Consider the following 21,491-nt stretch of genomic DNA (forward strand, 5'->3'; position numbering starts at 1 on the left):
TATTTTTTCATATCAGAAGATCTTTGTCGTGCTATTTCAATTTTCAATTGTTTAAATCTATTCGTATATACAGTACAGAGAATTTAACACATTTATGAATTATAAATGTTGTGTGAACATTTGAATTATATGTTGCCGAGTGCGACCAGTGTACTTGGGACAGACGTGTTTCACTTATTTGTTAATCAAATGTTTATTCTGAGAGAGAACAAAGCTTTATCCCTATACTGTTGTCATCCGGTATTGACCATTTGAATTCTACTTTCTTGCAGTTCAACTTATGACCCTTCTTAACAATTTTAGACTGGAATAATGGCACATGTGTAGTTTTGGTGTATGTTAAAAATACTACTACTACATTCTCTCCCATTCATAACTAATTGTAAAAGCTAAAGAATACCACTGCACTTAGGCGCATTACTCTCCGCAGGTCAACAAGTGAATCTGCTCCTCTCATGTTTTCTAATCACTCACTTAGAATTGACCTTTTTAAAAACCAGAGGGAAGAACTTATCTTCTGTCTGCAGCTATGGTCTGCAGGAGTGTGAGTGTGTGTGTGTGTGTGTGTGTCTGCTCGTCTCTGTCCCTCTTCACACAAGCTGATAAGAACATGTATTTAGTTATTAATTGATGATGTCGGATCAATCACATTAACCCTGATGTCCTGACTGTGAATGTCATGTATCATCTTGTGTTCTGTAACATGTCTCTCATAAACTCTAGAGAGAATCAATCAAACACAAAATAAACGTCCTTTACGTGTCCTAATAACTTGTGTAAAGTGAGCACAGGTCAGAGGGGGAGTTAGGAGGAAGCAGATTCCGACAGGAGACTCTGACACAGGACGACTGGACCTTTAATGTGCGTCTGTCCTGATCCTGAAGCAGCAGTGGTATAATTATTCAGCGGTGGAAAACCGCTAAAACAATGCACGTAGCGGAAAACATGAACCGATTATGTGCTGAGTCCTCCTGCATTTCCTTATGTTGATTGTACTTTATCATAATCTACCTATTTGATTCAGTTATAAATCTATTTATTGGTTCATAATAGGTTATTTCCAGATTCCATTTTCCTTTTTTTCAAATCTATGCAGCAACAAGCCTATTTGGAATTTGTGTCCTTTTTGCTGTATTACTTTTATAAAGAGAAAAATAAGACCCATGAGTTAAAGTTCCTTATTCATATGATTGGATTTGCCTCTGTTGTAGTTATTAGTGAGCCAAGCTGCATAAAAGGTGAAAACAGAAGCAAATTAATTGCCAACCTTGATACAGATAAATAAAAACGATTTCAACAGATCAAAACTCCTAGAAAAAAGTGTCAGTCTGTCATGGATCTCGTAGACTCACCTTGGATTCCTGTGACTTCTTCTGGCTCCACACCTCCCCCCTGCTGTCTTGAGGCTGTCGCTCTGTGGGGAGCCATATCTGATTTTCGGGGGCGCTGCTGTTGTTGACTCCACCAGCAGAGCTCCCAGCTTTGGTGTCTGTGCCGGGAACAGGGCCCAAGTACTGTGGCTCATCCACCAGGGCAGACCTGTGCCTCTGAGGAGTCAGGAGCCGTTCCTCCTGCCTGAGGAGGAGTTGCTCTGGGCTGAGTATGTTGGAATGTTTTCTGGGTTCAGCCACAGGCTTGTCCACAGACATCTCGACGGGCCGCAGCTCCCATGGATCCTGAGGGGATGCTGTCCATACTGGGCTGGAGAAACCCCCTGAAGTCTGTGGTGGCACCTTCCAGCTAACATCTCTCTCAGGTGTTGGCTGTAACCTCCAGCCAACCCCATCATCCACTCCCTGAAGAGCAGGTACAGGAAACAGGTCTTTATTGGAGGACGGCTGGGTTTGGGATGTGAAAGTGTCGTAAGGGTTGTAAGACTCTTCAACTCTCGCTGACGGCTCTTTCCATCTTGTTGCGAGGTCACTGCGATGAGAAGCAGGCTTGGAGAACTGTTCATTTCGTTGCACAGAGTCCAGATCCAACACTTTAGGCCTGAGAGGTTCCGACCTCACACGCTCCTGCTCCTCTTTCCTTTGCTTCTCTTTTAGTCGCTGCCTCTCCGCTTCTTGCAGTTTGGCGATCTGTCTCATTTTCTCGGCCTCCTCCCTTTCCATCTTCTCCCTCAGTCTGGATTTTTCAAACTCCAAAGTCTGTTGTCGGTCCCGCTCTGCCTGTTTTTGCTTTTCAAACTCTATAAGCTTTTTTTTCTCCATCTCCAAAAGTCTATCCAATTCTTCCCTCTGCCTTTCCCTCTCCAGCTCACGTTGTCTGAACCTCTGGTTTTCTAATTCCTGCCTCTCAATGTCTAGTTGTCTCCGTCTCTCCAGCTCTCTCTGCTTGTCCCTCTCCCTCTCCATCGCTTTCTGACGCTCGTTCTCCAGCTCTCTTTGTTTTTCCCTTTCTTTTTCAAGCTCTCTTAGTCTCAACATCTCCTGCTCAAGTGCCATCTGTTTTCTTTTCTCTGCCTCTTCTCTCTCCATCTTCTCTCGAAGTCTCTGCTTTTCGAGCTCTATTAGCTGCTGCCTCTCCTTTTCTTTCTGCCTCTGTTTTTGAAACTCTAGGAGCTGCTGTCTCTCCAGCTCCTCCATTTTCTGTTTCTCCTTTTGGATTTCAAGCAACTGTCTCTCCTTGTCCAGCTCCCTCTGCCTCTCTTCCTCCCTTTGTCTTTGCCTCTCCTGCTCACGCTGTCTCTCCCTTTCCTGTTCTCGCTGTTTCTCTCTTTCAATCTCCCGCTCCCGCTCCCTTTCCAATTCTCGACGTTTTTCTTTGTCAAGTTGACGTTGCCTCTCTCTTTCCAGTTCTCTTTGTCTCTCTCTTTCCAATTCTTGAAGTTGCTGTTTTTCAAGTTCTATCTGATTCTGCCTCTCCAGTGCTCGTTGCTTCTTCAGAAACTCTTTTTTCTCCTTCTCGAAGGCTTTCTGTCTTTGCCTTTCAAATTCTCTTTGCATCTCTCGCTCCTTCATTCTTGCAAATTCTAAATGTGCTTGTTTCTCGAGTTCAAGCTGTCTCTGTTTTTCCCTTTCAAGTTCTTTGATTTTACCTTTGTGTTTTTCTGTATCCTGTTTCTGTCCAAACATTATTTCCTCTGTTCCCTGTCCGTCCAATGCTGGTCTTATCTCCCTGTGTGGCATGTGGCTCCTCATCAGCTCTTCAACTTGATCTTGAGAGGTTCTTCCAAAAGCTTCCTCTAAAGATGGATTCCTCCTAACGGGAAGGATCTTCGCTTGAGAGCCCCCAAGAGCAGACCTCACAGAGAAATCATCAAGTGGCATAGCAATGTCCCCCATATTTGCTCTTGCATCTTCAGGAGTAACTGGCTCCTGCATTTGTCCAGTCAAAGCAAAGTAGGTCGCCCTGGGTTTCTGCTGTTCTTCTGCCTGCAGTATTTTCAAACGTTTCGGTGCTGCAGCCACTTCCTCCTGCTCGGCATCTCTGCGCCTCTCTTTATCCAAAGCCACCTCTCCTTCCCTTTGTGATTCATTTTGCATCTCTCTCTCCGTGCCTGCGTCCTGCTCGAGGCCTGTAGTAGTCCACTTTGGCAAAGCTCCTACTCTCAAAAATCGTGGCTGCTGATCGGGCGTCACTGACAAAGTTGGTTCTGCTTGTGCCGGGCCAGTTCTCTCTGCTGCCGGCCGGCTTCCTTCTGAGCGCCTGGAGCGTAACGTCATGGCCTTATCTTCCCACTGAGCTGCCGGGATGTTCTCACTCACTGCCCTGTTCTCTTCAATAGCCTGCACCTTGTCATAGGCGTGCACCACCCGCAGAGGACTCGACGGAGACACTTGTTCTTTATAGTTGGCAGTGACCAGAGTTCCCTCGTCCTCAGCACTTTCTCTCTTTAATGACAGGCTGCTGAGGGATTCCTTGAGCTTGTTTGCAGGCTCGCCCTCATCCACCATCAGCACACTGTGCCTCTCCACAACATTTTCAAACAAGGATGCCCGTACTGTCTGCACTTCACCGCTGGGACCACTTTCCTTGGAAGAAGCATCGAGCGTCTGTCCTGCCTCAGGCCGTTCAGGCATGGAGACGTTTGTGAGCTCCTCTTGGGAATCTTTAAAATCCCCAAAAGTCATGTGGTCGCTGGGTTCTGGAGTGAACTCTTCATTCTAAGAAAATAAAGATATATATTAAGAATTGTTGCTGACAGCAAACTTGCAACTGGTTGTCAATTTGTTTAATTAAAAATCACCATTTAAACACTAAATAATAAATGAGGCTTATGAAAAAACAAATGCTTTAAACATCAAATCTGAACTGAAAAGCGTTTCACTACAAAACCAGACATGAAAGCGAGTGAGGCTTGACAACAACAACACAGGAGAAAATACAGCAAACAAAGTTAACGTCACTGTGTGAACACAACTGAAATGATATCCCCTTGTTCTGGCTTGGCCTCATAACAGTGGGTGTGGCGCACAGGTGGTAATCAAAGCCTCTCTGTGTTGACCTTTTCCAGGGATCTCCTCTCTGTGTGTGTCATAACCAGCAGCCACCGGGGATGTGTAATGTGGAGGCAGTCTTAGGTTTCAACGCTTTGTACATCTCTGGCAGTGACATTTCTATTTTTTATTTTTTTCAATGCCCCATTCCCCCTAGGAACATTTTCCTCCCAGTGCAGACAGACAGGAATCAATGGCAAATGTAAACACTCCTTATGGTGTGTATAAGGTGTAATTTTACACTTGCTACGTTGACATGGACACCAATATCGCGATATTATCTTGATTGAGCCATGTAAATAGTATTCTTTGATTACCTTAATTCTAATTAGTTCGGAATAAGATCATAAAATGAAGACATGTGAAGTATTCCCACTTTAGTCACATCATGTAGGCACGTATACATCTGGTTGATTATAACCTGAATGTGTTCACAAGATTTGGGGACATCGACATAAAACACTCATCGACTACTTGGAGATGTACCTTAAGAAAAATTGGAGGATAGTCTAGAGGATAGTGTTTCCCAGCACTGCACCATAGCAGTTTCTTATTGTTATTCTCATTTGCCTGCTGAAAATAGAATAGGCCCAACAGAACCTAGTTCCTAAGAGGCTTAGTCCCTCTCTTACCCTCCTCTGAGGATCTCTGATGACCTCATGGTGGTCTGCTGCCTCACTGCCAAGGTCGGGTGACCTCTCGGATGAAAACCTAATGAACATACATCACACGAGACAAAAGCCATGCATGACAATGGGATTCCCAGACAAAGACATTGGGACAAAAGCAAACTGAGGAGAAATCAGGAGCATCTCATACCTTTTAGTCAGGTCGAGGGGCAAGGGGCGGGGCTTCAGTGGTTGTTTCGTGACAGGACTCTGAGTTGGTGGCGTATCCAATGTCAGCTGCTTGATGAGCTTTTTAACACCTACTGGCGGTTCGATTTCAGGGACCAGCTGCACAGGAGAGTGAAGATCTGAGCCTTGGCCATTGGCTCCAGTTGCCGGAGTGGAGGAAGAGTCTAGGAGGAGACTGATTCGTGACTTGATGCTAACCCTGCGCTTATTCTCATCAGTCTCTTTCACAGACACTTCTTCTGCCATTTTGTTGCTTTGGTCTGAGATGACAGGCTTGGCTACCGAATCATTACTTTGTGGTATGTTACTCTTTGGGGTTTTCTCTTGCTCCTTCTTCTGTGGCAGTGCCGTTTCCTCAGGAGTGTTCTCTTTAGTGTCTGATATAAGACCTTTACGGTGAAGCGAAAGACCGATGGATTCAAACTTGGATGTGAGATCAGCTGAAAGCGGCCGTCTCCCAACCCAGCGAGGGACCAAATCTTGGGCCTCTAATTTGGTTGGACTGTCAAGGAAAATGGCTGATACAGGTCTGGGCCTGGAGCCTCTGGGCTTTGGTCTCAGTGGTACAACAACCTCAGGCTTAGCTTCCTCCCTTACTTCTTGCTCCTGCCCTACCTGAGCAAGGAAACCCATGGACTTTGCTCTAGTAATGGAGGCCCCACCTTTGCTGGATGTCGTATTGTCCCTCTCTTCTTCGGTTTTAGTGGTTCCAGACCACTCTGCAGCTGGGTTTTGTTTAAGGCTCCTGGAATAGCCTAACCTTGATGCCCCAGGAATAGTGGGTTTAGCAGGGTCTCCAGGCTCAAAAGGCGGTGCTGGTTTAAATGGCTGGACTACTGGCTTGGTCGTTTGTCCAGTGTTAACCTTATTAGCTGTTTTAAAGGAGGTAGGGGCAGGACGGTTTGAATTTTCTAACACTGGCTTGAGTTTAACTGGGGCAGCTGGTTGCTGTGGTTTTGGGTTGCATGGAGGTTCTGGTTTGTATCCAGGAAGACGGGTAGACTCGGGTCTGGGCCTGGTTTGAGGCTTTGGGGCAAGTATGGGCTTAATGCTGGGGTTTCTATCCACTGTAAAAGGCTTAGGAGAGAGTCGTGGCCTGGGTGCTGGGGCAGGTTTGTTTGGTTCTGCTGTGATGATGTGGGACTGGTTGATGGAGGGGATCTCGATGAGGCTCTTATTGCTGGAATCAGTCAGAGGATTCAGATGAAGCCGTCCTCCCGCCACTGGCCTCCCCACCTCGCCAGGCTGAACTTCTACCTGAGCAGCCATTGTCTTCAACAGCACCTAGAATAAAAATAGAAGTACTCCGATGAGTCATCAAGACGTACTCAACCACGGCACTACATCGTGCAAAATCAACTCAGAATTAGCCTCGCTCTATCTAGCCTTTACTGTGGACTTTGTCTTGGGAGCGCCTTACACTCTACCACAATCATACACCTAAGTGCGACCGATATTTACACAAGGTTATTGATCATTCTTGCAGGGTAAGGCACACGTGTTGGTAGCTGAATTAAGTGTAAAACAATTAAACACTGGCTGTTTGTAGTCATCACATTTACACTGAAAGCCCGGAGGATATTTTGACACAACACAGCAGAGAGAGCACAGGTGTGAATGATAAATCTATTGGCAGCGAAAGGTTTTGTCGGCTGCTTCATGCTGGCTCCATGTTACACTGGGCTTTTTTCCTATGACCAGTTATAAAATAGTCTTGTGCACTACATGCCATCATAAATAATATCAACAATGGCTCAGGTCCATTTAAGTGTCCCATTGAGCCAACGGAAAACAACAGGAGCCTGCAACTGGGAAAAACTCAACAGGATGAAGTCATTTCCTTAAATCATATTTCTTACACACACTGCATTTGTTAAGCTAAACACTTTGTCTACTCTTAATCCCAACATCTTCTTTTCTTAAATAAGTAACAAAGAGGAGGTGTTAGAATATATTTGTATAAGGGACTTTGAGGCAGCTTAATTCTTAGAAACTGTGCTCAGTATTTTTATAACATGACTAAGACTGGACTTATTTTATTATTTATCAAATGCAAATGTGCACCTCTACACTTAATTACTGGTGCATCAGTCATCAGATTATTGTCCATTTAAGGGGGCTCCTGAGACTGGGAAGGGGCTGGACAACTGTGCAATGTCCTTGTTTCATGTTCTTGTTGTAACAGGCAAATCCGGCTTTGAATGGGGGGATTCCACTGCAAACTCACACCAGACTTCCATTAAAGATTCAGCCCCTCCCCTAATGAACTTTCACACGGTTATCTTAAAGGGACTCTTCAGTCTACGGTAATATATAAATGAGATAATCGCAGTTCAACTGTCTCTTCTCTCTACACACAGAAGACGATTCTCGGCTTTATCAGTTGTTTTCTATAGAGAGATGGAAGATAGAAAACAACAAGCACTTCTGTGCTAGCCCTTTAAGAGGCTCCTTCTTCACGTCTAATAATGCTTTCCACATGTTGCTGTGTTGACACACTTTGCTACACCAGGAATGATTTTTTTTTTTGGGGAGGGGGGATGTAACCCTGGAGGAAAAGTGATGCAAATAATCCCTGGCATTTCTCACCTGACCAGATGTCAACCGTCTGCCGTGGAGCTCTGGCTTTTGTTGAAACCAAGGCGCGATGTCATATCACAAAGGAGGATGGAGCCTGAGAGGAACACACTTTGTGTCAACAAAACACACAAGCCTGAGAAAGTGGTTTGACAAATCACAGCAGGAGCTACTGCGCAGATGCGTCTTCACTGTAGTGTTCACACAACCCCATACAAATAGACACGAGCAAAACATAGTCACACCCGTACATACACACTGACATCCAGAACCCAAAAGACAACAAAATGCACAAGGAAAATCAATAACTGAATTAACCTATATCTCAATATATATCACATCTCTGATTACCTGCCATCCCTCACACACAATAAGTACCATACTCATGTCAATTCAATCTGTGATGGTTGAAGCTATAGATACAATGAACCTGGCTTTTTGTCGTCTTTATGCATGGACTTGTTTTTATGTTTTTACTTTGATCAAATTGTGTACATCAATTGATAAGTTACACTGATTAACTCCTCAGCTGCAGGTTAAATGATGTGAATCCATACATGTGCTGTGCTAATGGGGAAGTGTAAAGAAGTGGTGCTGAGAAACAGTGGTTTATGCTCGGCTAACAGATGGAAAAGTCAAAAACTTTTATCTTAAGATGTTGACAGGAAACACTTTGGCTTTAATGGAATGCTAAACATTCCTTGTGTTCGGGGGTCTAGTTGCACAACAGGGATTCGAACAGCGTCTGTCTGATACAACCTTACACAAAGCAGATTCACTCCTGACGTACATATGGCGGGCACTTTTAACAAGTGTAACAAAAGTCAGACACACGTCTTTGATTTTCAGCAGGAAGTGAAAGGGTGAGCCAACACAATGTTTGTTGTCCTTCAGTTCAGAGCGTCACTGGCAAACGACATAAAGTGAGTAACCCGGCTCAGCCTGTTAATCAAAGAAAACTTCCTTTTTACTAACACAACACACAACTTCATGACAACTGCTGCATCAAGCCAACAAGCACCGCTCCTCTAGATCAGTTCTCACATAAGATGCAGCAAAGTTTTCAATTAAATTCCAAAGAAACATCTAAAAACCATGAAATAAAGTTGTGTACTTTCCTCATGGAGGATTGTATTCTATCTATCAGCATTAATAAATATATAATCCAATAGATCAAGTTAAGATTACATGTGCCACAGTCCACCAAGAGGCTGGGTTTATGAAATCAATAAAGAACAACACATGGAAACAATCAGTAAAAGAGATGTTAATCCATTTCCACTGTAGTCATTGTTTCAAATCTATAATAATCAGAATCAGAAAGGATTTATTGACAAGTAGGTTTACACCTACCTGGAATTTTCTTTGGTGAAAAGGTGCATACATTTAACATAAAGCATAAAAACACAATTCCCATAAGAAAGAAATAACTGTATATAAACCAAATATATATACAAGACATAAAAGTTAAAGAGTAAAATGCAAAAACAGATATATACAAGATATAAACAGTTAAATAAAAAGTAAAATGCAAAGCAGGAGAGAAATGGGGATGTGCAATAGGCAATATAGTGTTATGTTATGTGTGTTAATGTAACAAGACAACAGCAGTGGGTGACTTGTGTGAATCAGACTGTCTCTGCTCCATTAGCCTGGTGCTTTTCCTCTACCAGCTACTTCCCTGTCCCATTGAAGAAGTGGCAACAGGTGTCACCTCTTCTTCCTGTGAACTCACCTTCAACACTCGTCCTCCTCGTACTAAACCCAGCGCTGACCTGCTCGGAACGGGATGTTTCTCCTGTGTCCACTCGGTGCCTAAGCGTTGAATGAGCACTTGTCCACTTTAAGCTGTCTTTACAACCAAGATGAACGACACACGCATCAGCAGCTCGCTGGTTAGCAACCGTGAGCTAACTACTCCTCAAGAGGCTGGTGGAGTCGCAAAATGGAAAACACACACACACAGACAGACAGACTGACTGAACCTGTCCTGGCTCCGGTGCCTCAGCCTGTTTGATTCCAAACTTACCAAACAGGAAACTCACTTCAGTCACTTCATCCTTCCTCTGGCGTCGAAGCGACTCCGTGTAGTTGTCCCGGTTAGCGGAGGGATAGTGGGTTAGTGTTGTGGCTAGCGGAGCGGCTAACTTAGCTGGTTTACCCGAGCTAGTGGCTGGCTGCCCTCGTCTCAGGTTGCACTGTTGTTGACAAGCTGGACCAGACACACGGTGACGGGTCAGCCGCCACTCAGCTACACACGGCTTCCGGGTTGGACTTTCAAAATAAGTTAATTTTTCTTCAAGTGGAAAGTCATTATAGATAGATAGATAGATAGATTACATTATTCATCCCCGAAGGGAAATTAAGTCGTCATAGCAGCCGGTATATTTGAATACAATAAAATACAATACAATAGAATAAAATAAAAAATAATGAGGTAGAAAGAATAAACAGAAACACAAGATAAATAGGTAGTTAAGGTGCAGTGGCAAGATGATGGTAATAGTACTGATGATATGATGGTAATGATATTGTTAGACAGTATATAAAAATAGTACAGTAAATATAGTATATAATATAACATAATATATATTTATATATGATAGTAATTATACCAATATAATAGCAGTATATAGTAATAATGGCAGCAACAGAATATATAATAATAGTAAATATAATAATAATAACATGTACACATGTATAAATATGTGTATATAGACTTATATATACAAAGAATATACAGAGAGGATGATATAATATATAGTAGAGGTATAAATATAAGTATTTGACTATACAATAGATAATATAATATACTATATCGTTCCTTATAATATATTCCTAATGTTTTTACTATGTTTGTTTGCACTGACGTAACGCAAAGCAAATTCCAACTTGCTTCCGATTGAGCTGTGGTTTGTTAGTGCCAGCAGACGTAGTAAACACCGTGTATTTGTTTTATAATGACTGGAAAACTAGAAGAAAATGAACGTGCAGGAAGGAAGAAGTTTGTGAAAGAAAATTTGCATCATAATACTACATCTGAGAAGAAACCAAATACCATTTTTTTGTTTTAAATAGCTTTGGAGCAACTCTTATTTTTGAAGGCTAATCACTGTGACTTCCGGTCTGCCGTTGAGCTGAATATGTCGAACTTGTTGTCTTTAGCTTGTACCTAGGCTGAAAATGGGATAATGCGATTGGGAGAGAATGATCCCATCCCACCTCTATGAAATCAATCGGTTTTCTTCAAATAGATAAAACATTCTTTAAATAATTCCTTAAACAATTCATTATATTTTTGACTGATGTCTATCTGAATAAAAGTTGGTCATGCGAAGTAGAACATTCATATCAGTAATTCCCTATCATTAATTAATTTAATTAATTAATAAACCCTCATAGTAAATATATTGTACCTCAGACCTCGTTTATCAGGACTGCCCCCTTGTGGACAAGAAAATCACTGCAGCAAAATAATAGCAGCCAATATCCTAATTTGAGGATGAATGTTTGATTTTAGCCAAACATCCCCCTTTATTTCTTTAACCAATTCTTAATCAAACAGTTGGGTCATTGATTGTGCATAAGTGTTTATTCATTTCCACAGACTAGTTACATTGACTAGTCTATAAACTCCATTCTTAAAGGTGAGTAAACAACCCTCAAATCAAAAACAATGTTCCGATCCACTTTCCTATTGTTTCAGACAGTCTTCAAATGTCAGCACTTATCCACTTCACACATTTTCAACACTGACGGAGGGGAGTGGAGGGGGGGGGGGGGTAATGTTAACAAGTTAGTAAACATTCTACAATGGTTGATGACACAGAGGTGAAATTTAATCAGAATAATGTGTGGTTCTTAAACCATCTTTTATGGTTTAACAGGTCAGAATATAACGGAGTTCTGTTCACACGACTGACCAAATCTCTTTAATAATACAATACTGCCTTTTTACGTCCTCACAATGGTATAAGATCATCATGTTTTCACGTTGAGGTGAGCAAATACTAGAGCGTAGAACTCACACAGCTATCCCCCAAATCTATTCTGAAGGGCGGATAATGTGCAAGCCTAAATTATTACCTGGCATAAAGCACTGAAAATAAACAGATCTCGGTGTTCATCTGTTATAAGGTGAAGTTCAGGACAAATCATGTCTGAGCACTGAGTATCTTGGAAACATTACAAGGTGCAACGTACCTGCAGCTGGCTGACTGCTACTGTAATAAAGCACCCTAGAGTTTTCTTATCCACTTCACTAGTGGGTCCCAGATGCAATGCTCAGAGTCTAATTAAGCAGAGTGGGAAGCCATAAAAAGCCTAATAAATATGAGCAGCTTTTTATATTCCCTTAACTAATTAGCATCTGAATTGAATTTGACCTGTACGACTTCCAGTGTGGCAGGTTGCTGCTGCAAGGTTTTGACGTAGTTCACCATCAAACCACCCCAAAATATTGCAAATTAAACTAGTGGCATTACACGCAAACTGCTGATCAAGCCAATGGAACAATGACTAAAGCAGCATGAACTCGCATGAACTAAAACCTATCGTCGTAGCTTATTGTTCCAAGTAAAAACACAAGCAGTGGGAGGATTAACACAGGACAAAAGAGGATTCCGAAATGAACGTCAGTGTCGTCTACTTTGTGTGAACCATGGATGTGCTGAACAAAAGTTTCTTCTTTTTCTTCTTCTTCTTTCCTCCTTTCTCATCTGAAAGACAAGAGACAAAGAATGAGTGCAAGTCTAAGAGCACACACACAATGGCTTTAGACATAAAAAAAGAAACTTGATGCAGTTGATTCCTTAATGGCAGACCTGGGTCAATCACAGGTTGTGGAGGAGAAGCTGGACCACTGTCCAGCTGCAGAAGAGCCTTCTCAAAGGCCTGGCTGAAGGAGTTCTGGAAGCTGGGCACCGGGACTCTGTCTGACCCGTCGCCCTCTTCATCACTGTCCGCTGCCGGGGGAGCTAGGAATTGATCTACATGGCACAAGACACAATAATAAGTTCAAGAGGCCTTCAGGGAGTCCCATTGCATAACAGGTTTGACAGGACATACAGTTAACCACGGAGCTCTGGTAATTTCACTAGCACACTTATCAGTACATGTTACTTGTACAAACTGATAAAAAGGTACACGAGCAATCAAAGTGCACAGTGATCCATGAATAATTATAGATATGTATTTCAGCAGCCTAACTGGTCATTTAACAAGTGACACGTGGTTTCATTTGTTGTTTATCAGTGATGTAGATGTTAATATGATCAATTATGCGGTCGGTAGCTTTTTCCCTGAATAAGTCATACAACCAAAATATTTGGCAAATCAAACAAGTACATACCTGTATGTTAAATCCAACTGGCTTTGAGAGCTTGAGTTACTCTTGTGTAAAGGATGCATGTAATAGCTTGTCTATATAAAATGTAAAAAATATAATGACCAAATATTTGGCTCCGGGATTAAGTAGAATCAACCCGTTAAGTGATATTCATCTGAAACCACACGGTCCGACACTAATGCGGTTATTTTAGCTGCTCCAGTAAAGTTTTGCTACAAACTACTACTGCTACACCTCACCATCAAAAAGCAGCCTCCAGTTATCATGTATTAAAAAAAATAAAACCATTCATGAAACATGAATCTAATATGTGCATGTTTTGGACCATCAACATAAACTGTTTATCAACTAATGACCTCTAGATAACCAGAATCCATTGTTAGTTGGTCTTGACCTTTAAAATTCAATAGGAGCGAGTCAATAAAATCGAAACTTTAGGTACAAATTTGTAAGTGATGCACATTTCCAACTCAATACTAAATCAAGTATTTTGCTAGGTACAATATCACATTTCAATCTTATTGTGTTACTCTAGGAGCCACCACAACAGCGGTAGCCTTGCACTACCTGTCTTTGGAGGGATCCTGGGCCCAGCATCAGCTCTGGCTTTCCCATCTCTTAGCATCTATACAGGACACAGTCAGGGTCACACCATTTCAAGTATAGACGTTATGTGCTACAACATCAGCACTTCAATTATGTTATGCATTACCCTCATGACAAAGGTAGTCAATAATGCTGTGTGTGTGTTTGCCATACACACCTGTGCAAAGGACATGCAGTGGGAGTCGTCTTCCAAACTACCCACAACTGGTGAAGGGCCTTGCCCGTTCAGACTCGGAAATGTCATCCCATCTAAGACAGAAGAGTAAATGTCCAATTCACATCTCTCGTCATAAAACATAACAGTCAGCTGATGAGTGAAAGTATAGTAAATTGATGTGCAGGGAGGGAGCCGCTCTTACCAGAGGAGGGGCTGCAGCTGAGAGGGGATTGAGGGGCATACGTGAAGTCAGGCTGGATTGGGGGGCTGCTGTTGTAAGGCGGAGACCCAAATGCTGGGAAATGCTGAAGGTTCTCAAGTCCAATATGCACCTCAGGATCTGAGGGAGGAACATAAGCACAAGGATTTTGTTAGGAGATAGAGATTTTTCAACATCTTTCTGGACAATAATTCTCAGCTATGGTTGTGAAGTGCTCAGCTGTACTTACATATACCCTGCTTGTGGTTCTCCTCCAGCTCAATTCGCCTCTCACGGCGCTTCTCATCCCTCGCTTTCTTCTGCCTCAGGCGCTTTCTCTTCTCCAAGTCGTCTGAAAGGTTTTGGGGAAAGTTTAACTATAAATCTCTTTGCTGCAACTGAAAATTCAGGACCTGAAACAGGAAACATGTTCTAACCTGCAAATGTGTCCAGAGTTTCTTTGGAGAGGACAGGTGACTGCAGAGCCAACTCACAAATGCTGAACTCACACGTGAGAGGCAGATGAGCCAGATAGCGATGCCGGCGACGGATCTCCTGCAACAAAGCCACGATAGAGATATCAGTCAAAGATATAATAATAATAATAATATGTGTACCACTGTCATACTATCAAAGTTTAGAACTTAGCACTTACAAAAGAATAAACAATAGTATTTAACAAGTTTTAGATTAGCCATAACTAGAAGGTGTTATCCACAGCTAGAAAGTGATTATAGTTTCCTTATTTGCTGACCTCTGTGACTGTGTGTCCCACTATCTCCACCACTGTGGCAGTGATGGAGTCTGGGCTGGCCTCCAAGCTGCCGTATTCCCGCAACAGACAGCGTACATTCACAGGATGCAGGAACATCTGCTGGCAGTCGTCAGCTGGAGGACGAAATAAGCCAGGGAGCAAAAGGTGAAGCTGAAGTTTAGACATGAGGGAAGAAAAACAACTGCTTGTACAGTCAAGACAAACAGGCTCCCTGCACTTTGCATTGATCAGACTCCATTATTTGTTTCTATGATTTACACAAATATTCCAGCTATGTGTAGTTAATAAGGTTAATGTTACTCAATTCCATTTTTTGTTAAAAATAAAAGAAACAAATTCAGCATGTTTTAGTGGTCATGGGAAACCTCACAAGGCTAAGGCAGGAGAGTGGACAATGACCCACCTTGGTAGAAATAGTAATAGGGTCCGTGCACCATGCTGGCTGGCGGACGGCTTGGATGTGCCTGGTCGGCCGGTCTCTCCTCATCGAGTTGGGGCTCTGCGGCTGCTTCCATCACAGCCTCAGCCTCAGGAGGCTCCTCCAGCACACACTCCAGAATCCCTTCAGGGACGTCTGGCATCTCGTCTGGGAGCTCCGCCACCTCGTCATCAAATGCGGAGGAGTACTGCAGCACAGGCTAGGAACGGAAAAATAATTAAAGTTATTATGGGCGGAAGAGTCAAGTAAAATAATTTGATCCTATCACCAACATGTACAATAGACAAGAAACATTAGGTCAAAACCTAGAATATGGCTGAAATGTGAATGGTGAACTTTTGCATTCTGTCTAGTCTCAGTCAGTTTGAGGCATATAATTGTTTATACATTGTCTCTTTCAGACATCACACAGACTTTATTTTAGAAGCTGGCAGTTTAATGTCCAGTTGAGCTGAGTGTGACATTAACGTTCACATATAAAGCTCTTCCTGGAAATAGAAAGGTTCAAGATTGTGAGTATCGAAAGAAAGAAGAAAAAAGTTGCCAAACAATTTGGACCAACAGCTGACAGGAAAACTCCCAAAACATTGACGGATGGACAATGGTGTAACTACATCACAAACTCAGTGTCATTTAGGGAAGAGGCACTGGATCGTGGAGGAAGGTGTAGAAAAAAAATGCATTTTAGACTCACCTTGGCACTGGAGACGTTAGTCACCACTTCCTCCACGGGAGAAAGAGGATCTTCCAGAGTCAAACTGGATAGGTCAAACCTCTGGGCGGCAGTTGCCTTCTTCTGCTGCTTGAGCAATATTTCCTCGCGCTCCTGTAACACAAAGATACAGTTAAGAGAAATTATCAGCTTGCACGTGTATATTCAATATATTCAATGCGTTGATCAAAAACCCTCCCTTCAGGATTTCTGTTCTTGCACGCCTCGATTTATGCATTTGGCAAACACTCATCTCATATGGGAGGTTTTTGTCACCAATGCACCATAGTAAACTCTTTACTTTATCTACGTGTTCAATGTAACACACGTAGCTTTGTTTACCTGCAAAAGACAAAGAGCGCTCTCGATGAAACAGCTACTGGCGTCCTCTTCCTGGCTAAGTTCAACCTGCAGGACGGCCCTCTCCTCGGCCACCAGGGTCAGGACCTGGGTCGGGGAGGTCAGCAGCAGCTTGGAGTACGGGCTAAGACACGCATCTAGAAAACGTAGAACACACGTCAAGTTTCTGTTATTTAGGAATTATACACACACAAACAGGTATATCAATTCCCTCCTAAAGAAGGGAAATGGTTCCAATAACTCTGCCACAGATAAAAAAAATTAAATTCTAAGCACAAGTCTTATTGTTGTGGGACATAAAAAACGGTCTGCAGTACTGCTGTGGTGCCATCAAACAGACTACATCAAACACCTACATCTCTTAAGGGAATAAAATAGAACGCTTGCTGACTTCAATGCTGCTTTCCCCTCTAACTTTATAATATTGTATTTTACAATAAAATGTAGATAGCCTGTTATATATTTGAAGACCAATGTCGTCTGTATGAATGTGAGAATGAAAGAACAAGGAAATGTTTGGAGAATCTGAAGTGGTACATAGCTGTTAATATTGAGGTGATATAATATATAGTAATTGTTGATTTTCAATCATGAATACTGACGTCTGTAAATACACACTTAAATATATTTCCCATATTATAACACTCATTCTTGCCAGAAGTGCCTTTTGAGTACTTAATGCTTCATGTACTAATTTCTAGATTATTATTGATTTTTATTTTATTGAAAGCATCTTATGACAACACTCCACTCTCTTTTATAAACAAGGCGTCACTGTCTCTCACCTCCAAAGCGAACAGGCTCCTCCACCTTCGACCACTGAGAGCTCGGCATGGCCACCAGAGCCCCCTTTTCCCGCCTCATCAAGCGCATGGTGATTACATCACCAACTGCATATTGCCTGGTCTCCATAGCAACCACACTGCAATAAGAAATGAAGCCTAGAGTCAAAACACCCCCAATACAACATAAGCTGTTTGTGTGTTTACGTTGTCTCCGTCTCATTCACCTCTTCAGGTCAGCAATGATCACGGCCTCATAGCAGATGGGGCACTTGGACCAGCTCTTATCACTGAGAGAAAGGTAGTGCAGCATGCATGGCCAGCAGAAGATGTGTCCACACTTGGTGATGCGGGCGGCCAAAGGAGGGAAGAGGCAGATGGGGCAAGACGGCACCTCATGACTGTAAATGCGCTGTGGACGTACACAAATAGGTTATTAGCATGTGTATTTGTGCGTTCATGAATGTGGGCTTTACATCTTGTACTGGAGGCACCGCTCAACAGATGGCAAGCTCTCACCACTTGCTGCACACAGTCCCAGTTAACCAGAGTGTCTGGATCAGTGAAGTGAGCCTTGTAGTCCTGGTCATCAGTCACAACAAACTGGCAACTGAAACACACAGAGAGAACGCTTGACTCCCACATGTTTAGCCTCTCTGTTTCACACGATTTGCTGTAAGAGGCGCTGCTTACTTGGCCTGCAGGAAAAGCTCCTTGTTGAAGGGCTTGTGCTTATGGCCCCACTTGTTTCGACGGCCCCAGCCGGAGGGGCCACCATCTCCGAAGCCACCGTTACCTCCGCGAGGTTCAAAGGTGAAGTTCAGCAAGTGGTTCAAGCTTATCTTTTTCGGTCCAGCAAATTGAGCCGGGCAAAACTCGGCCCGGCAGGTCTCGGCTACCTGGAGAGGCAAAGGAGGAGAACAATCTGTAAAGGACAGTTGAACTTAAGAACTCATGCTGTGCATCTTTTTCACAAACATATGCTCTTAACTACTCACATGGTGCAAATGCATTTCACATGACAATCAGCTTGTAACCAAATAAACACCAACCTCCTCACGTCGTCCTCCACCTGTAACGACATACTGTCGCCCTCCACCTCTCTGGAGGGGTCTCTTCTCAAAATTTTTGCTTTTCTGTGAGTTGGTGCGGCGAGGGCCTGGCAAACTGTCGGTTTTAGGAAAGGTGGGCTCGCGCTTGCGGCTGTAGCGCTTGGAGCCTCCATTGTTTTTACCATCTAAAATGTAAATAGAAATACATATTAGTTACATGAATAGAGAAACGTTCTATTTCAATACAACTACTTCACTTTGTGGATTTAAACGTATATAAATAAATGACTGCACAAACTGAACATTCATCTGCAAAGATATATATTTAGATGTATATATTTTATTTTCTATTTTAAATTTTTGATATTCTATTTCATTGTTATTCTATTTTATTCTATTTTACACTATTTCTATTTTTATTTTATTTTTTTGGGTGGAAATTACTGAGCATTGCTTAAAGAGAGTGTGTGACCCAAGCATTTCATTGACAGTGACTACTTCATGTTATCTCTGTTCATTTGACAATAAAAAAAAAAAAAATATATATATATATATATATATATATATACAGTGTTGGGGAGTAACGGAATACATGTAACGGCGTTACGTATTTAGAATACAAATTATGAGTAACTGTATTCCGTTACAGTTACAAATTAAATAGATGGTATTCAGAATACAGTTACATTGTTGAAATCAGTGGATTACATGACGGTACTTCTCGAGTTTATTCACTCTCTCGTAAATCCACCGGAGGCAAAGCCCCCAGGAAGCAGCTGGAGACCAGGGCTGCCGTAAGAGCGCCCGGACCCCGGCGGCGTGAAGAAGCCTCACCGCGACCCACTCGGGACCGTTACAGGCCCGGGACCGAGGCTCTGAGAGAGTTCCGTCGCTACCAGAAATCTACGGAGCTGCTGATCCGCAAGCTGCCCTTCCAGCGCCTGGTGAGAGAAGACCGACCTGCGCTCCAAGAGCTCCGCTGTCATGGCTCTGCAGGAGGCCAGCGAGGCACGCCGGGTTCACACCGGACGCTGAAGCGCCGTGAAGCGCTGATAATATCACCCGTTGACCCAGAAGTATATGGTCACTTGTTTCTCCAACATTAACTGCAACAGCGTCCCAATTTAATGTCATCTATCTTCAAGAACTTCTCCGCTGTTTGCTCCGTTCAATGTCGGGTGTCGAGGGTAAATTACGTATTCTCCGCCCCCCCCTCTCTTTTTTTATCTTTATGACTGCTTGTGTGTCTGTAGTGGATGGGCAGAGGGGGGCATTTAATAATGTGATCGGTAAAATTGGTAAAATTAAAACTCCAGGACAACAGAAGGGGAATACAAACTATGGGATGCATACTTTATCATTTATATCATATAAAATATGTCATCAATATCGTTTAAAATCATTTTTCAGTGTGTTTCCTGGAGCGATACGCTCGCGTCAAGCGCAAAAAAAATAGACTCGACGCCGAAACGATCGCTGCACGGCGCGAGGCAGCCTTGGCGCGGGGGGGGGGGGTCCTTCAGCGTCCGGTGGGGCCGGCACAGAGGTGGGAGTGGATGGGAGCCGGACATCCAGCTGGCCCGCCGCATCGGTGGAGAGAGAGTTTAAACTGCTGCTGCTCCACTGACTATAACAACGCCGCAATCATACACTTAAAAAATGCAATACAAACCGGAAGTATTCCAAGTATTCAGAATACGTTACTCAGATTAGTTAATGTAATGGAATACGTTACAGATTACATTTTTGGGCATGTATTCTGTATTCTGTAACGGAATACATTTTGAAAGTATCCTTCCCAACACTGTATATATATATATATATATATTTATATATAACTACTTCACTTTGTGGATTTAAACATATATAATAAATATATTACCAGCCTCTGGAGGTTGTACATGTACAGCCTGGAGGTGTAGTGTTCTCCACCACTGGAGCCAGGGACAACTTGTCCACTGACACTTTTAGACTCTACAGAAGTTATGCAAGTGAACTTCCATGTGTCAGAATTCAGTGAATTTGCAGAGAGTTCTGAATGTAAATACGAGTTATATATGTGGGATAAGCTTGTAATGAATACAGCTTGTTGGAGTGAATGTATGCATAGCAGAGCAAATATGAGCCTGGAGTATTTGTGGGTCGAATGTTCTCCCAGTGACGTCAGCCATAGCAGATAAACACCCGCAGCGCTACGGCTAGGCCCCGGCAGGCCCCGGCGCCTCCTCACCTGTCTTGGGCTTAGATTCTCCCGGTGCTGGGCCTGTGGAGCTGGAACGAGGCGGAACCTTGGATCCGGTGCTGCTGTTGGGGTTCTTCTCCATGCTGGAGTCCGGGCGGTGCGCGGTGCTGGGGACGAGCTGTGGCCGGAGAGCAGCCGAGCTCTCTGGCATCCAACAGGGACGCGGAGGAGGGGGAAAGCGGGCGGCGGAGGGTGCGGGTCAGGCGGCGAGGGCCCTGGTTCTCTTCTGTCAAACGCGGAGACCCCATCACGGCGACATCTTGTCAAATCAACAAACCCGAGAAAAAAAGAGACACGATTTCGGCGTCTCAGATTACGGTGGTCTGCAGGAGGAGAGGACGACGCTCGCCAGGCGGGGCCAAGACCCCACAAGACGCAGTTCCCTCGCTAAGGAAAACAAAGCGCCTGTACCGAGGCCTGGATAGTTCTCCACTGGGTGGAAAACCTGTCTGTATGGAGATGTTCTCCAAAGAAATATGTCCGTCACTACGAGCTCTCACTAATGGCGACGGGTCGCCAGACAGGAAACTGAGAGACCCGGATGTTGTTTATACAACCTGCAGATCTGTTTACGTGACGCTACGCATGCCGGGAAATGTAGTATTAGTAGCATAGACTGTACACAAAAAACACTAGATTAGTAGCCTTTACAGCTCTAGGGGTGCAAGCTTACTGGTGGACGATATGGCTATAAACACATAATAATAATAATAAATAATACAACATTTAAAAATAATCGAATCAATCGATAATCATCATGGTGAATGTCACTATTTCCTTTTAAGTTTAAAGGCGAATGACAAACATTTTCCAAATCTGAGGGAGCACATGCCTAAGTAATAAATCTCTGAACCTTTGTTTGCTATTGACAAGACTGAAAATCATTTGATTATAACTTAACTAAATATAAATACAATTTATATACAGACAATGGTACAAACTAG

The 21,491-nt window shown here is 43.1% G+C and overlaps 2 protein-coding genes across 2 annotated transcripts in view; both read right to left on the reverse strand.

The window, feature by feature from the left end:
- Positions 1-10,053, reverse strand: part of si:ch73-138n13.1 (calponin homology domain-containing protein DDB_G0272472) — a 28,079-nt gene extending 18,026 nt beyond the window's left edge. Inside the window, exons 1-5 of the mRNA XM_061072312.1 lie at positions 9,906-10,053; positions 7,889-7,973; positions 5,262-6,583; positions 5,075-5,153; positions 1,353-4,109 (exon numbers count right to left, since the gene is read on the reverse strand). Of these exons, the coding sequence (XP_060928295.1) occupies positions 1,353-4,109; positions 5,075-5,153; positions 5,262-6,568 (4,143 nt within the window). The 5' untranslated portion in view covers positions 6,569-6,583; positions 7,889-7,973; positions 9,906-10,053. The remainder of the gene's footprint in view (positions 1-1,352; positions 4,110-5,074; positions 5,154-5,261; positions 6,584-7,888; positions 7,974-9,905) is intronic.
- A 1,396-nt stretch (positions 10,054-11,449) lies between these two features.
- rnf10 (ring finger protein 10) lies at positions 11,450-21,080 on the reverse strand. The gene is made up of 17 exons (XM_061070939.1): positions 20,536-21,080; positions 18,306-18,490; positions 17,947-18,152; positions 17,773-17,863; positions 17,481-17,665; positions 17,257-17,393; positions 16,454-16,608; positions 16,094-16,225; positions 15,364-15,598; positions 14,940-15,073; positions 14,623-14,740; positions 14,436-14,537; positions 14,189-14,326; positions 13,987-14,078; positions 13,791-13,848; positions 12,700-12,864; positions 11,450-12,594 (listed from the first exon to the last, which is right to left on the reverse strand). Exons 1-17 carry the CDS (start codon positions 20,696-20,698, stop codon positions 12,521-12,523), a joined length of 2,370 nt encoding a protein of 789 aa, XP_060926922.1. The 5' UTR covers positions 20,699-21,080; the 3' UTR covers positions 11,450-12,520.
- Positions 21,081-21,491: the final 411 nt, after the last annotated feature.

This window comes from Limanda limanda, chromosome 5 (genome assembly GCF_963576545.1).
Source record: "Limanda limanda chromosome 5, fLimLim1.1, whole genome shotgun sequence".
Taxonomy (NCBI): domain Eukaryota; kingdom Metazoa; phylum Chordata; class Actinopteri; order Pleuronectiformes; family Pleuronectidae; genus Limanda; species Limanda limanda.